The 16,565-nt window shown below is 43.0% G+C and overlaps 1 protein-coding gene across 1 annotated transcript in view; it reads left to right on the top strand.

Moving 5' to 3' along the window:
• Positions 1 to 16,565, top strand: part of LOC104297493 (guanine nucleotide-binding protein G(q) subunit alpha) — a 136,702-nt gene that overhangs the window by 97,774 nt on the left and 22,363 nt on the right. Inside the window, exon 4 of the mRNA XM_054178174.1 lies at positions 16,024 to 16,152. Within this exon, the coding sequence (XP_054034149.1) occupies positions 16,024 to 16,152 (129 nt within the window). The remainder of the gene's footprint in view (positions 1 to 16,023; positions 16,153 to 16,565) is intronic.

The following is a 16,565-nucleotide window of genomic DNA, read 5'->3' as shown; positions in this document are numbered from 1 at the left end:
AGCCACTTACTTACCACTAAACCACTTCCTTTTAAGATACTGTTCCCAGTGTGAGACAGTTGTAAACTAACACCACACTGTGAATTACCTTAAGTAATAACTATGTGAGCTGAGATTATTCAGTATGTACTGTGCAGGATAACAGAAGCTTAACGCAAAGGCAAAGAGGTTACTAGTAAAGAGTCTGATTATATCACAGCTTTTCAAAGCCTGTAGACAGAAACAACAGTCCTACTGTAAGAGAGACAGCTGTCATCAGTTATATTTCACACTTACATGACAACTTACTGAATTTAGGTTGCAATTAGGATTTGTGGAGATTGATTGCTGGATTTCCTTAATATGATGCTAAGGGGTTTCCCTTAGTGGAGAAAAACCAGGACGTATTTTAGATGTGGAAAGTGTTCTAGAGCCTTGCTGAAGAACTTTATCTTACTCTGGCGTCATGAAATAGAAATACTTCATCATTGTGTACCTCCAACCAAGGACTTTTTAGTTGCTACACAAGCACTGAGGATCTTTCTTTAGTTTCACTTCCATAGCTGTTTTATTTAGAATAGAATAGAATTGAATTGAATTGAATTGAATTGAATTGAATTGAATTGAATAGAAATTAACCAGGTTGGAAAAGACCTTCGAGATCACCAAGTCCAACCTGACACCCAACAGTCACCAAGTGCCTCATTCAGTCCCCTCTTTAAACACCTCCAGTGATGGTGACTCCACCACCTCCCCAGGCAGCCCATTGCAATGGCAAACAACTCTGTGAAGAACTTTCTCCTCACCTCAAGGCTAAACTTCCCCTGGCCTAAACCTCCCCTGGCACAGCTTGAGACTGTGTCCTGTTGTTCTGGTGCTGGTTGCCTGGGAGAAGAGACCAACCCCCACCTGGTTACAACCTCCCTTCAGGTAGTTGTAGACAGCCATGAGGTCTCCTCTGAGCCTCGTCTTCTCCAGGCTAAGCAACCCCAGCTCCCTCAGCCTCTCCTCATAGGGCTTGTGCTCCAAACCCCTCACCAGCTTTGTTGCCCTTCTCTGGACACTTTTCTTACACTTCAGGTAATTAATATAATTTTCTCTCAAGTTCCTACTCCACTCTGTTAGCTGAGCCAGTGGCTGTTATTTAATGCACTACTTTATCAGTTATACATGCCATGGCATTTTCATACATACATGAGAGTCTTTCAATCTTCTGTTCCTTCATTTGCTGACATTTCAGTTCTTAGAGTTAGGCAGCCATGTATATAGCTGTGGTCATGTGAGGTGAGTTAGCCGGGCTGTTAGCGCAGAAATGCAGATTCCAGTATTTTACCATGTAAGAAGAGCTCCAGAGTGTGATTCAGAGATCATGTTCAGAATACACTGTTAGCGGTAAATAAAGATATGTGTTCCAGTGATACCTGCTCACTAATGTGCATGTTCCATGTATTGTGAAACCATTGCATACATTTTAGTGCTTTGAATTTTTTTGTAACTTGAGGTGAACACTTAATTCTTTCACATCTGTCTGTTAAAAATAACATTTTCCTTCCATGTTCCACTTCTGTAACATTACGGTGGAATTACTGTGTAGTAAATAGGATATGCCTAGAGGCACACAAGGGGAGGGATCAATGTATCACAGTATCACAGTATAACCAAGGTTGGAAGAGACCCCAAGGATCATCAAGTCCAACCTGTCACCACAGACCCCACAACTAGACCATGGCACCAAATGCCATGTCCAATCTCCTCTTGAACACCTCCAGGGATGGTGACTCCACCACCTCCCTGGGCAGCCCATTCCAATGATGAATGACTCGCTCAGTGAAGAACTTTTTCCTCACCTCGAGTCTAAACCTCCCCTGGCACAGCTTGAGACTGTGTCCCCTTGTTCTGGTGCTGGTTGCCTGGGAGAAGAGACCAACCCCTTCCTGTCTACAACCACCTTTCAGGTAGTTGTAGAGGGCAATGAGGTCACCCCTGGGCCTTCTCTTCTCCAGGCTAAACAATCCCAGCTCCCTCAGCCTCTCCTCATAGGGCTTGTGCTCAAGGCCTCTCACTAGCCTTGTTGCCCTTCTCTGGACATGTTCAAGTGTCTCGATGTCCTTCTTAAACTGAGGGGCCCAGAACTGGACACAGGACTCAAGGTGTGGCCTAACCAAAGCAGAGTACAGGGGCACAATGACCTCCCTGCTCCTGCTGGCCACACTATTCCTAATACAGGCCACACTATTCCTAATACAGGCCAGGATGCCATTGGCTCTCTTGGCCACCTGGGCACACTGCTGGCTCATGTTTAGGCGGCTGTCAATCAGCACCCCCAGGTCCCTCTCTGTTTGGCAGCTCTCCAGCCACTCTCACCCCAGCCTGTAGCTCTGCATGGGGTTGCTGTGGCCAAAGTGCAGCACCCGGCACATGGACTTGTTGAATGCCATCCCGTTGGACTCTGCCCATCTGTCCAGTCGGTTGAGGTCCCTCTGCAGAGCCTTTCCACCCTCTAACTGACTAACATCTGTTCCCAACTTGGTGTCATCTGCAAACCTGCTGGTGACTGACTCAGCCCCCTCATCCATATCGTCAATGAAGATGTTAAAGAGGATGGGGCTCAGCACTGATCCCTGGGGGACACCACTACTGACTGGCCGCCGGCTGGATGTGGCACCATTCACCACCACTCTCTGGGCTCGGCCCTCCAGCCAGTTCCTAACCCAGCACAGAGTGTTGCTGTCCAAGCCACGAGCTGACAGCTTAGCCAGCAGTTTACTGTGGGGAACGGTGTCAAAGGCCTTGCTGAAGTCCAGGTAGACTACATCCACAGGCCTCCCCACATCCACCAGACGGGTCACCTGATCATAGAAGGAGATCAGGTTGGTGAGGCAGGACCTGCCCTTCTCAAAAATGGGGGGGGGGGTCTCAAAAAATCTGGGGGAGGGTCTGAAAAATCGGGGGGGGGGTCTCAAATATGGGGGGGGTCAATGTGGGGGTTCCCTCCCCCCCCCCCCCAAGTGCAGCCATGTGTAGAAAATAGGGGGGGAGGGGAAGGAAATGAGGAGGGGGTCCCTGGGGGGGGTGGGGATGGGGTGGGGGGTCCCCTTAAAATAATTTACTGTGGGGGGCAAAGTGCTTAAGATGTCTTTGGGGGGGGGGCCTCAATTAAAGGTTAATCAATGAATTGGGAGGGGGGAGGGAAAGGGGGACGGAGGGGACACCCCCCCCTCCCTCCCCTTATTGCCTTGGAATGGGGACCCCCCCAACACTGCCCCCCGCCCCCGGTGCCTCTGGGAGGGGGTTCAGGGATGGAGCTGGAGGGGCCCTGAGGGGGGCGCTGTAAGGGCCCTAGGGGGCGCTATAAGGGTCCCAGGGGGTGCGGTAGGAGCTCTAGGGAGCATTATAGGGGCCCTAGGGGCCTGTATGAGTACAGCAGTTTTTACTGTTTGCTCCATTTTTATTCCTCTACCAGTCAGACCATTTCCTAAAACTTGGGGGAATTCTTGGGTCATCATGTGTCCATGTGAGCCTTTCAGAAGGACTAATGTCTGAAAGTGAGACATGCTATGTGGCTGACGCTGGTGCAGCAAGAACAACTATCTGTGTGGCTTCTATGTAACATTCTATGTGTGATTTGCTGGGGATGAGAAAATCATGCTCAAAATTTATAAGATACATATGCAATTCATTGCTTAAAAATAACAATGCTCATTGATATTTCTTCCCTTCATTGGGAAAAAAAAAAAAAGTAGAGCTATAGTTGGAGGCAATTTGTCTTGCAGAATGGTAGATTCTGCTTTCATGTGTTCAGGTTACACAGCCTTACTTGTGTAAGTTTGCAGTGACATTAAACCAGCAATTAAATGTTAGTCTGAAGAGCAGCAGAACTGTGCTAACCCTAACTTATGTCTTAGATATAGTCCTATGATATAAAAGGAAAGTCTATGAAAGGAGGATGTGAAATCTGCGACATAAAGGACAGCATCCTATAGAAAAACTGAATATTATTAACAGAAATAGGGAAATTCAGAAAGGGAAGTGGGGTATATGAAACAGTATACAGTATTTTTTAAGGATCTTTGGATCTTTTTTTTTATGCAGTGCTGAACATGTTTTTAATATTTGTATATTTTTTTAATGGCATTTCCTATTAAGAAAAGTATGCAGAAGCCTTTTTATATATAATGACTTGCTTTTTTTAGGCTTTGCTAAGGGTGACTTTTAGCCACGTAGGAAATTGAGGGAGACAGCTAGGTAGGATCTGAGTGGGACTTACAAAAAGAATACAGTGTAAACTTCTTTCTGAGTCACTGCAAAGATCTTTGATTTACTGTTTTTACTTTAGATTAAGCTTGGATAGTTCTGGAATGTGGTAAATTAGCCTCAACTTTTCATCAGTATTGTAGAGCCTCAGAAATAGAAACCTTTACAGAAATTCTGAAAACACAGAGAGTACTTATTTACACTTAACTTTTTTCATGGCTTGTTTTTGTACACTGAAAATTGATTCAGTTCGCTGTGGTGCTGCATGTTAGCAAAGAGGACACATTTTTGCATATGTGGAGCTGAAAGACAAGCACGTTGGATGCATTTTCAGAAAAGCAGGAAAAGGATTTTCTGTTTCAAAGTTGGTCTTCCAGCACCTGATGAAAATTAGTGGTAATTTGAGGTAGTCTTATCAACCAGTTCAGAGTTTTGCAAAAGAAACAAACAATACCTCCACTCTCCCAAAACCACACCAAACCATAATAGCAGTATGGAGGGTAACACCATTCAGTACCAGAACAGCCACGTTCCAAAGGACAGAGACATCATAGAATGTTTTGAGGTGGAAGGGACACTGAAAGGTTACCTAGTCTAACTAGCTTGCAGTAAGCAGTGGCATCTTTAACTAGATCAGGTTGCTCAGAGCCCTCTCCAGCCTGACCTTGAATGTTTCCAGGGATGGAGCATCTACCACCTTTCTGGATGATCTGTTCCAGTGTTTCATCACCCTCATTGTAAAATACTTCTAACTTAGAACTAATAAAAAATCTCCCCTCTTTCAGCTTAAAATCATTACCCCTTGCCCTAACACAACAGACTTTGGTAAAAAGATTATCCCCATCTATTTTACAGGCCTCTTTGAGTACTGAAAGGCCACAAAAAGATCTCCCTAGAGCCTTCATGTCTCCAGGCTGAACAGCCTGAACCTGCAGTGCGCCCAGGCGGCCAAGAGGGCCAATGGCATCCTGGCCTGTATCAGGAACAGTGTGGCCAGCAGGAGCAGGGAGGTCATTCTGCCCCTGTACACTGCGCTGGTTAGGCCACACCTTGAGTACTGTGTCCAGTTCTGGGCCCCTCAGTTTAGGAAGGATGTTGACTTGCTGGAACGTGTCCAGAGAAGGGCAAAAAAGTTGGTGAGGGGTTTGGAACACAAACCCTATGAGGAGAGCCTGAGGGAGCTGGGGTTGCTTAGCCTGGAGAAGAGGAGGCTCAGGGGAGCCCTTCTTGCTCTCTACAACTACCTGAAGGGAGGTTGTAGACAGGTGGCTGGTCTCTTCTCCCAGGCAACCAGCACCAGAACAAGAGGACACAGTCTCAAGCTGTGCCAGGGGAGGTTTAGGCTGGAGGTTAGGAAGAAATTCTATACAGAGAGAGTGATTGCCCATTGGAATGGGCTGCCTGGGGAGGTGGTGGAGTCACCATCATTGGAGGTGTTTAGGAGGAGACTTGATAGGGTGCTTGGTTGCATGGTTTGGTTGATTAGGTAGTGTTGGATGATAGGTTGGATGCAATGATCTCAAAGGTCTCTTCCAACCTGGTTAATTCTATTCTATTCTATTCTATTCTATTCTATTCTATTCTATTCTATTCTATTCTATTCTATTCTATTCTATTCTATTCTATTCTATTCTATTCCATTCTATTCTATTCTATTCTATTCTATTCTATTCTATTCTATTCTATAAAATGCTGATATAGCCCTCAGAAAGGCAGTCCTGGCATGGCATAACAAAGCATATTTGGTGGGTTGAAAGGCCAGTCCTTCCTTCCCTCCCACTACAGGTCTCTTCCAACCCTGTTCTGTTCTGTTCTGTTCTATTCTATTCTATTCTATTCTATTCTATTCTATTCTATTCTATTCTATTCTATTCTAACCTGACATTCTTAGCCTTGCTTAAGATGAGAGGTGTTCCATTCCTTTGATAATTTTTGTGGCTATTATATAAATTCTTATTAAATAGTTTACCTACTTATCCATACTCATAGCCTTTGTTTAGGTTTTTGTTTTCACTTGCACCAGCATTGTATGTGTATGAGATACAGCATTTTGTAGACAGACATATCTGTGAACTGTCCTAACTAGAAGGAAAATACTTTTTCTGTGGGGTAAACCTGAGAGGTTTGGGGTTAAAAAAATGTAAATATGTATGGTTATTAGCATACTTGGAAAAAGTCAGCCCTACTTTATCTCTTACATGTGGTTGATACAAGTCATTTGATTTGCATGTGAAATGTGAGCCTTGATTTTATAGCTGTGGTTACACTGAAATCATCTAACAAATGAAGAAACTTCATAGAGCTTCTTGTGACTTGTCCTTTCTCTCTTTCCATGTATTCATTCTCCTCATACAGATTAAGAAACAGTTGCATTGTCTACTGGGTGGGTGGTAACAGGTAATCTTTAGTGCTTTTAGACAGTCCCTTTTATCAGTGCAAGTAATTACCTTTATCTCAACATGTTTCTTTGGTTTAGATGTTTCTCTTGGAGTATTTCTGATGTGGAGCCAAGCAGATTCCTTCCCCTCAGCCCTGCATTTTAGAGACACTGCTCTCTGGGGACTTCTGTGGTCACAAAATCTTGCGGGCAGGCTGCTTCTGACTACATGGTTTATTAATGTGCTGGTGAATATTAATTCAGCATCTTGTCACATCAATTTTGCCTGCTGTCTTAGAGAAGAGTTACAGGGCAGTACCGATGAATAGAACAATCTCATTTTGAACCACAGAAAGGAAAATTAGCATTACAGATCAATGAAGGCTGTATCTTCTCTGCATTTCTTTGCTTATGCTTTAGTGTCTTCTCTTGATTAATTAGGCTATACACTAAGTTACAGAAACTCATCTTACAGAATTACTCCTGAGAAAAGGCCTTGTCATCTGATTGCATGGAATAAAAATCTGCTAACAGGAAATGCTGGAAAAGGAGTAGTTCATGGCTGGAGAAGGGTGTTTGAAGTGCCTGGTCCATGTTTCTTCATGTTGGAGATGCTTCAATACCTCATTTGCTGAAAGTGAATTCAAATAAGTTTTGATAGTCTATCTTCATTAGGTGATCTTGCTCTCATAAATTAAGGGTGAATGTTGGGCTTCCTATTCATGGTCATAGGGATTATATTTAACTTGTTGAAGGTTGTTGTTTAAACCAACTCTGGTCAGTTTCCTGCAGTTAAAAGTCTCACTTCTTTGCCTGATTTCTGTATGGAAAACGCACATAGGAAAGTATGGAGCAAGTCAGTCTACCCCCATGATCCCACTCCTGAAGTTTATTTTGAAATGTGAACAAACTACCTTCTTGCTGGAACGAGTCCAGAGAAGGACAGCGAAGTTGGTGAGGGGTTTGGAACACAAGCACTATGAGGAAAGACTGAAGGAGCTGGGGTTGCTTAGCCTGGAGAAGAGGAGACTCAGGGGTGACCTTATTGCTCTCTACAACTACCTGAAGGGAGGTTGTAGACAAGCGGATGTTGGTGTCTTCTCCCAGGCAGCCAGTACCAGAACAAGAGGACACAGTCTCAGGCTGCACCGGGGAGATTTAGGTTGGATGTTAGGAAGAAGTTTTATACAGAGAGAGTGATTGCCCATTGGAATGGGTTGCCTGAGGAGGTGGTGGAGTCACCATCATTGGAGGTGTTCAGGAGAAGACTTGATGGGGTGCTTGGTGCCATGGGTTAGTTGTTTAGGTGGGTTGGATTGGTTGATGGGTTGGATGCAATGATCTTGAAGGTGTCTTCCAACCTGGTCTATTCTATTCTATTCTATTCTAAATGGGCTGTCTTCCAAGGGCATCATTAGAATTTCCATAGCCTAGCAGCTTCCCTGAATCTGTCTGCAGGCTGGGTCCTTGTCTTAGATGATGCAAAATGCCTTAAAAATAAGGGCTTCGCTCTCAGCACTGACAGGGAAACAAAAGGCTTCCACGGCTTCTGGTCAGCGTGCAGATCACAAGTACGCTGTGAGAGGGTGGCTGTTTCTGCTGATGTAAAGAGAGAGAGAGAGCCACTGCACATTGCCTCAGTAATGCACCTTCTGCCTGGCACTACAGCAAACCCTGTGGAAAATTACCTCAGCAGCCACTAAAATTAATTTTTACAAAACCAGTTACAGATATAATTAACTTCATACACTTGGTCTGTACTATACAGTTACTCAGGCCAATGTAGTTTGTCCTTGTCAAGTAATTTTATGCACCTTTTTTTGTTTTTCCCACCTTGTATAATGACTGTACTCTGGGTGAGAGGCCATATAGCTATGGTGTGTCTTGTCAAAGTGAGATACTTCTTAGCAGGTGGTAAAAATCAACTCATGAGTCCCATACAGTTGATACCTAAATAACTTCTACAGTTGCTACTTCCAGTACAACTGAATTGCCTGTGGTAATGCTGGCTGCTACCCACTTTTGAACCAGCCTTTAGGACAGCTGCCAGGGTATTTCCACTCTCTGTATTCTTAGTATAATTTTAAATTTTGAAGTTAATAAACTGAGGAAACATCTGGTTTAGACAATTGTTGACAACACTTTTTGTGGATGTTCATGTTTATGACAAGTCTTGTGGTTTATTTGTGACAGTCCTTGTATAGGTACTTCTGGTATATGCTGAAGAGTAAGATGCATTCCAAAGGCTGAATGCAGTATTTGTGTGTACATTTTGAGTTAGGCACTTATCCTAAAATACCTGTATACCTTTTACCTGCTTCAGTCTTTGGTATGTGCACAGAACTTGTTTGACCAGATGAGCAATACATTTCCAGTACTTTGTTCAGGGTTGTATTTGGTGAGTGATTTAAAGTCATGGTGAATTGTTTTTCTTAATAAGCAGAAACACAAAAAAGTAAATTCACCCATCTGACTTCAGAAACTTGAGATGTTTCACATAGTCCTTGCTTCATAAAGTCATCTTCTGGTTGCAGATAAAGCCCTGGAAGTTAATCCACCCTGCTTTCTTTCTGGAGCTTATAGCTTCCCAGGCTGTATTCATCAAATAAATTGGCTTAATTTTAAGAGTTTCAGTACTGTTCATTCACTGTTATGTTGACAGAAATTTATTATCAAACTATGGCACAAGTGAAAGACCCTGCAGCTGAAGATGGGCAAAGGTGCAGCTAGCTTTAGCTAGCATGTTTTGATGCTTTCATTTAACATTGCTACTTGATAAATCAATTTAAAATAAGTAAATTGTTGGTTCAGTAAGGCTTAAAGACTCTGCATGCAGTACTGCATTCTCCTGAGGATGAGAGACTTTCTTATAAACCCCATTTTTCATGTGGGAAAGAAAAACAGAACTTCAGGCTTTTTTGGTATGATTTGAAAATACAAGTCTTTACTGGGCCAGTGAATTAAACTGTGATAAGTATGTGAAGTCTGAAATTTTCAATGTTGTGGAAATAGCTACAATAGTAATAACTGAAAATAGAACATGCTGGGAGTATGTCTTTTAATATTAAGGATATTCCAGTCATCTTTTTATGTAACCAGTTATCTGTATTCATTTACATATTCTCTCAGCATTTTAAAGTAATAAGTCAACCCAGCAGAACAGTTATTCAGAAAAATAAGGCCGTCATCCTGTCCCTCCTAATGCAATGCAAAAATCTAGTCTTTCATTTTTTGAAAACAAACTGTTTTGTGTTTTGTGTTTGTATTGCTATGGACCTGGAAGCAGAGTGTTATGCAGGTAAGACAGAAGCCATGATAGTGAATTGAATATGTGTTGATTTGCTGGCTTTGGTATTGTAGGAAAGTTGCACCCAACTGAAGAGAGAGGGTTCAGTTCTGCAATGTCTCAAAAATCCTCAGCTGTGATAAAAAGCAGTGCGTATGATGTAAAAAAAACCACAGTGCTGTCAATCCCAATGATACTTGTTCCTACTGATGTGAATTTATAAAAAGCAAATATTAATATTAATAAAAACATTAGTAACATTTATTAATATGAAAAATTGCCATAAATTTATCAGATAGGTTTGGTGTATGGCTGGAATACATATTTCCTGTGGGAATGTACAGCATTTAGGCAATATTTAACCATTTTAAGCAAACTGGAAAGAACTAGAAAGAGAATCCCAGTACAATATGGCACTCAACCACAGAGGAGACTCGACAAGAATCGTAAATACAGGAGGCAATAAACTGTTTTACTCACAAATTAGTTCCACCCAAGTGGGGGGGTGGGGAGGGTACTGCTGCTGTATATTAGCTGTTAAGACTGTAAGGCGCTTCTCATGTGCCTGGCATGGCAATGGTTGCTGGCAGGATGCCACATGATGTCAATGGCTGGTCTGGCTCTAGCAGGAGAGCAGGCTGTACGAGACAATTCCCTGAAGGGCTCTTGTGTCTTCATGTGTAACCTGAGGCATGGCACAAATTCCAGTTGCAAGGCAAGCGAGGCTTGGCTCCTAAGGCTCATGGCTTCTCAGGCTTGCAGTAAGTAGGGCTTGTGGCTTCTATCCCAGGTCTTGGACAAGGCGACTTGAGGCAAGGTGAGTCCAAGCAGACAAGTCCAGGCAAAGGCAAAGTCAGCCAAGACAACTCAAGGCAAGGTGAGGCAAATACAATTCAGCATGCATTTATCACTTGCCCAAGATTAAATTGGGCCAATAGGGTGACTGAAGCCAGCAAACAGTTACCCAATGAAATGGGTCTCTGCCAGGCTGTGGCCATAAAAGGCAGGAACACAGGCCTGGTCTGGGAGATGCATGGCCCAGTGCACATGCTCTTACCCCAAAAGGAGACTTGTTTACCAGACTTGTTAGTGCCTGTTCTTTTGTCCCTTTTCCCACAGTACCCCAACTCCTGCAGGAGGGAGTGGGGAGGACCATGTCTTGACATTCCAGCACCTGTCTGGGTTAGTACCAGGCTGCTTTGGCCCTACCACCATGCTTACCCAAAGATGATAGTTGTTTTTTTTTTAAACTAACTGTTTTCATTTATTCTAGTGGTTACATGAGTTTTAAGAGAAACTTAAGGAGTTTTTAATTATTTTAGAGTATCTTGATGGAAGTTCTTCTTGTTGCCGCAGGGAAAGCTTTCATTCTGATTTTCAGAAACTTGCTTAGCCCCCTGGACATTGAGTTTGAGGTTGCATATCCTCATGTGTAACTTTCCAAACCACCTCACATCATTTACCAGCAGTTCTGGCTAACTGGGGAGGTCCCAGTTGACTGCCTGTTAGCAAATGTGACACCCATCTACAAAGAAGGGCTAGAATGAGGATCCAGGGAACTTCCAGCCTGTGAGTCTGACCTTGGTGCTGAGGAAGGTTATGAAACAGATAATCTTGAGTGCTGTCATGTGGCACATATAGGACCACCAGGTGATAAGGTTCACTCAGCATGGGTTTGTGAAAGGCATATCCTGCTGGATTAGCCTGATCTCTTTCTAAGACAAGGTGACCCACTTAGTCGGTGTAGGAAAGGCTGTGGATATTAAAGAACTGTAGAAGCATAGAGTGTACTGGTTTGGAGGTGACCTCTAGAGATCATCTACTCCAACCCCCCTGCAGTAAACAGGGACATCCCCAAGTAGGTCAAGTTGCTAAAAGCCCTATCTAGCCTGACCTTGAATGTATCCAGGGTTGGGGATAGGTGCTCCAGCTCTCAGACCATTTTCATGGTGCCCATCTGGACCTTCCCCATCAGGTCCATGTTCTTGTGTTGAGGACTTCAGAGCTGGACATAGTATTTCAGGTGAGGTCTCGCCAGAGCAGAGTCACAGAATCACCTCTGTTGATCTGCTGGCCACAATTCTTTTGGTGCAGCCCAGGATTCTTTACAGTGAGGGTGATGAGGCACTGGAACAGGCTGCCCAGAGAGGTTGTGGAGTCACCTTCTCTAGAAACTTCCAGAACCTGCCTGGATGTGTTCCACTGTGTCTTGCCTTAGGTGATCCTGCTTTGGAAAGGAGATTGCACTGGGTGATCTCTGGAGGTCTTTTCCAACCTCTAATGTTCTGTGATTCTGGGATTCTTGGCTGATGTCCAGCTTCTCACCCACCAGTACCCCCAAGTCTTTTTCTGAAGGGCTGCTCTAAATCTCATCATCCCAGCCTGTATTGATATTGAAGGTTGCCCCTACTCAGGTGCAGGACCTTTCACATAGCCTTGTTGAACCTCATGAGCTTCACTAGGGCCCACTTTCTCCAGCTTGTCTAGGTCCCTCTGAGTGAACCACTCAGCTTGGTGTCCCCTGCAAACTTGCTTAGGGTGCACTTGATCCCACTGATGATCATACTGAACAGCACTGGTCCCAGTACAACCCCTTGAGACACCACTTGTCACCCATCTCCAGCTTCGCATCAAGCCATTGACCACTACCTTCTGGAGGTGACCAGCCAACCAGTTGTTTATCCACTGAACAGTCTACCCATCAAATATGTATCTTCCCAGCTTAGATTGTCTACCCAGTCCTTAGTATAGCATTTGACACTGTTTCACCTCCAACATTCTTCTGGAGATGCTGGGTGCTTATGGTTTGAGTGTACATATGCTTTGCTGAATAGAAGATGGCTGCATGGCCGGGCCCAAAGACTTGTGATGAATGGAGTTGTACCTGGTTGGCAGCTGGTTATAAGTGGTGGTCCTTGGGGCTCAGTGTGTGGTCCTGTTCTCTTTGTCAGTGATCTGGGTGGAAGGGATCAAACCTATGTTCAGTAAGGACACAGTCTCAAACTGTGCCAGAGAAGTTTAGGCTCGAGGTGAGGAAAAAGTTCTTCACAGAAAGAGTTACTGGCCATTGGAATATGCTGCCCAGGAAGGTGGTGGAGTCACCATTCCTGGAGGTGTTCAACAAGGGATTGGACATGGCACTTGAAGCCATGGTTTAGTTAGTCATGAGGTGTTGGGTGATAGGTTGGACTGGATGATCTCTGACGTCTTTTCCAGCCTTACTGATTCTAACACTAAAGCGTTTAGGAGTATTGACCTATGCTTGGGCATAGGTAGACTCTACAGAGGGATCTGGACAGGCTGGATCGGTGAGCTGAGGCCAGTAGTGTGAGGTGTAACAAGGCTAACTGACAAGTCCAGCACTTAGGTCACAACAACCCCAGGCAACACAACAGGCTTAGGAGGGAGTGGCTGGAAAGCTGACCAGTGGAAAAGGCCCTGGGGCTGTTGATAGGTGGCTGAACATGAGCCAGCAGAGTGTCCAGGTGGCCAAGAAGGCCCACAGCATCCTGTCAGTACTAGAAAACATGTGGCCAGAAGGAGCAGGAAAGTGATTATGGCCCTATACTCGGCTCTGGTGAGGCTGCACCTCAAATACTGTCTTCAGTTTTGGGTCCCTCACTGCAGGAAGGATATTTTGTTGCTGGAGAGTGTCCAAAGGATAATAAAGCTGCTGTGGGGTATAGAGCACAAGTCCTGTGAGGAGCAGCTGAGGAAACTGAAGGTGTTTAGTGTGGAGAAAAGGAATCTGAGGTGAGATCTTACTCCTTGTTACAGCTGTCTGAGGTTGTAGTGAGGTGGATGTTAGTTGTTCTCTTTTTCAAAGTCACAAGCAATAGGACAATGCGAAGTGGCCTCAAGTTGTGCCAGGGGAGGTTTAGGTCGAATATTAGGAAAAATTTCTTCCCGAAAGAGTTGTAAAGTAGTACAACAGACTGCACAGGGAAGTGATGGGAGTCACCCCTTGCAGAGGTATTAAAAAGATCTGTAGATGTGGTGCTTGGGAACAAGGATTAGCAGTGACTTGACAGTGTTAATGTCTTGTCTTGATGGTCTCAAAAAAGGTCTCTTTCAACCAAAGCAATTCTAACCCTATGATACTCCTACATAAAACCAATTTGTACAACTGTTAAAATCAGTAGCAGAATTTAATATGCTCCTGTGGTTCAGATCAACAGTGCACAGAATTCACTAAGGGCTGATTTCCAGCACAGGTGATTCTTAAGCAGAAGTGTCTCTGTTAAGATAAACAAACAAACCCCCCCAAAATTAAGTGTTTTTTTCTTCTTACAAAATATTTAATTGACTATTTGCTGTATGCTCACAGCATGAAGATAGTAAAAGTGAAAGATTTAAAATAAGGTTGTGCAACAAAGAGGCATGACATTTTTACTTAAATGCAAACAGTAATATGTTTATTAAGCTTTAAGTTAGAAGAAAAAGTGGTAGGGGCTAAATGTGATTACCAAAGACCAAAATATGCAGCATGTATTTTAAGTTGCTTTTGTTGAACTGTAGAATCTTGCGGTGGTTTAGAACTTTCCCACTGCATTAACAGAAAGGATGGCTCACTCAGTCGGGAAGCAAATGGGAGCTATATTTACAAAGCAAAAACTTCACTCTACAATGGAATCAATGAATATGTACAAATATACAGTATTTGCAATATTATACAGGTATTTACAATCAGAAAAACAGCATGGAAAGCCCCCTGAACCCCTTCTGGCATCCCAAAAGGAGCGGAGAAACTGCTCTGCTCTCTCCTAACCACCCCCCTTTCCCTCTATAATTTAGAAGAAAAGAGAAAATGGTTAGGAGAACTGTTAGCTCAAAGCATCATTAGTGTCCTTATCTGCAAGGTCAGCTAGCAGCGATTGAATCCTCCCAGATGAGCAGAAAACAGCCAAACAGCCAGAGAAGAAGGAAAGGAATTAAGTGGAACGTGTGAGATTGCTAGGGTACATCTAGCATATCTGGCCAATGAAATTAGTTTAGAATAGTCTTTTGTTTTCCTTTTTACACCCAACTGTGATTTTTTTATACTTCTCTACTTTTCTACTAGAAATCTGCAGCTAACTTTTAAACACATAGCCTGAAACTGCCATAAATCTATTTATGATTTGTCAGTATCACAAATTTCTGCAGGATTTTGTGCATGCTATGTGATTTTTTTTCTTTTTTTCTGTGAGGTACTCTTACTAGGTTTGACATGGCTTCCTTGATTCTGGGTTTGGGTGTATAATTTTGGATACTTGTTTAGAGAGACCAGCACTTTTATCTGATAAGTGAAGAAATCTAGGTAAAGAAATAGGACTCAATGAGTATGCAGAAGGACTTCTTTATGCACCATGTAGGCTCTCTAAGGTGCTATGAATGAAGAGTGAGAAAGCTGCTGTTTAGTATTTGAATGAGCACAACTTCAGCAGAACTGCATGAGGAAAAGTATTTCTTAAAGATAAGTTAATGTGTTTGGAACCTAATGACATCAGTGGTTTGTGTGAGGGTGAAAAAATCCATCTGGCCATTTCATGATTTCCAGTAACAGAGATGAGATCAAATTAATTAGTAACATGCATTTGCTTTACTGCCTTTTTAAAATCAGCCATGTGCACATTACAGTGTCATAGTAACAGGTTCACTGTGCTGAAGGTGCAGAGGTGCAGTAACAGGGCTTATATTGGAGACCACAGCTGAAGCATGCTGAAGGAATATCCCAATACAGTTGGGCCAGATACCAGTTTATTAATTTAAAATTCTCCTGCTCCTGTGAATACCATTGTAGCATGTAATGACCAACAGTGTTTCTTTACACCGTTCCAAAATACAGTCACAGAACAAAAATATTTTTTAGGGGGTGAGATGGAAAAAGAAGCTAGTTCAGGATTTTCCTCAGAATAGTTGTGCTATCCTTCTTCAAGAATTTACTTGAAACTGTGAAAGTGCACAGGAAGGGAGGATACAGCATGTTTTTATACTTGTCCCCTCTACTATGCTGATAATGCTTTTTTTTCTGATGTACTTCTTCCTACTGCATATCCCATTTCCATTTCCAAGTTTCCTTTCTCTCTTCCTCAGTGGAATGATGGTGTCAATGTCTTGCATTCCTGTTGTTTCTCCCTGTCTATAGCTATCTTAATGACTTGGACCGCATAGCAGATTCCACCTATCTGCCAACTCAGCAAGATGTTCTCAGAGTTCGAGTCCCAACAACAGGGATCATTGAATATCCTTTCGACTTGCAAAGCGTCATTTTCAGGTAGAAGGAAAAAAACACACTCATTTGCTTTGTTTCTTTTGTTTCCTGTTACATTAATAATACCATATATAGGGTATTGGTCAGAAGTGTATCAAAAGCAGTCACTCTCTATTTTCGAAATTTGATCTTGATTATTGTATTTTCATGCAATTATCCATATGTAATGAGAAGTTAAGGTTAAAGATGTCAAAATTAATGAAACACTAAGTTAATCTTTTCCTGAAAACAGTTATTACTGATAGAAAACCTGCAATTCATCTTTTCAGTGATATGTATCAAAGTTTCATTATGAAGAATAATCTGAAAATAAAACCATGTCTCCTCATATTTCATGTAAATTACACAATACAAAGTTAACACTTGTGTAACTGATTTTTAGAGAGAAATTACTCTCCCTTTAGAGAGAAATTGCC

The sequence above is a fragment of the Dryobates pubescens genome, chromosome Z (assembly GCF_014839835.1).
Source record: "Dryobates pubescens isolate bDryPub1 chromosome Z, bDryPub1.pri, whole genome shotgun sequence".
Lineage (NCBI taxonomy): Eukaryota > Metazoa > Chordata > Aves > Piciformes > Picidae > Dryobates > Dryobates pubescens.
Note: the sequence above shows the minus strand (reverse complement) of the source record. Positions and strands in the feature narration are given on the sequence as shown.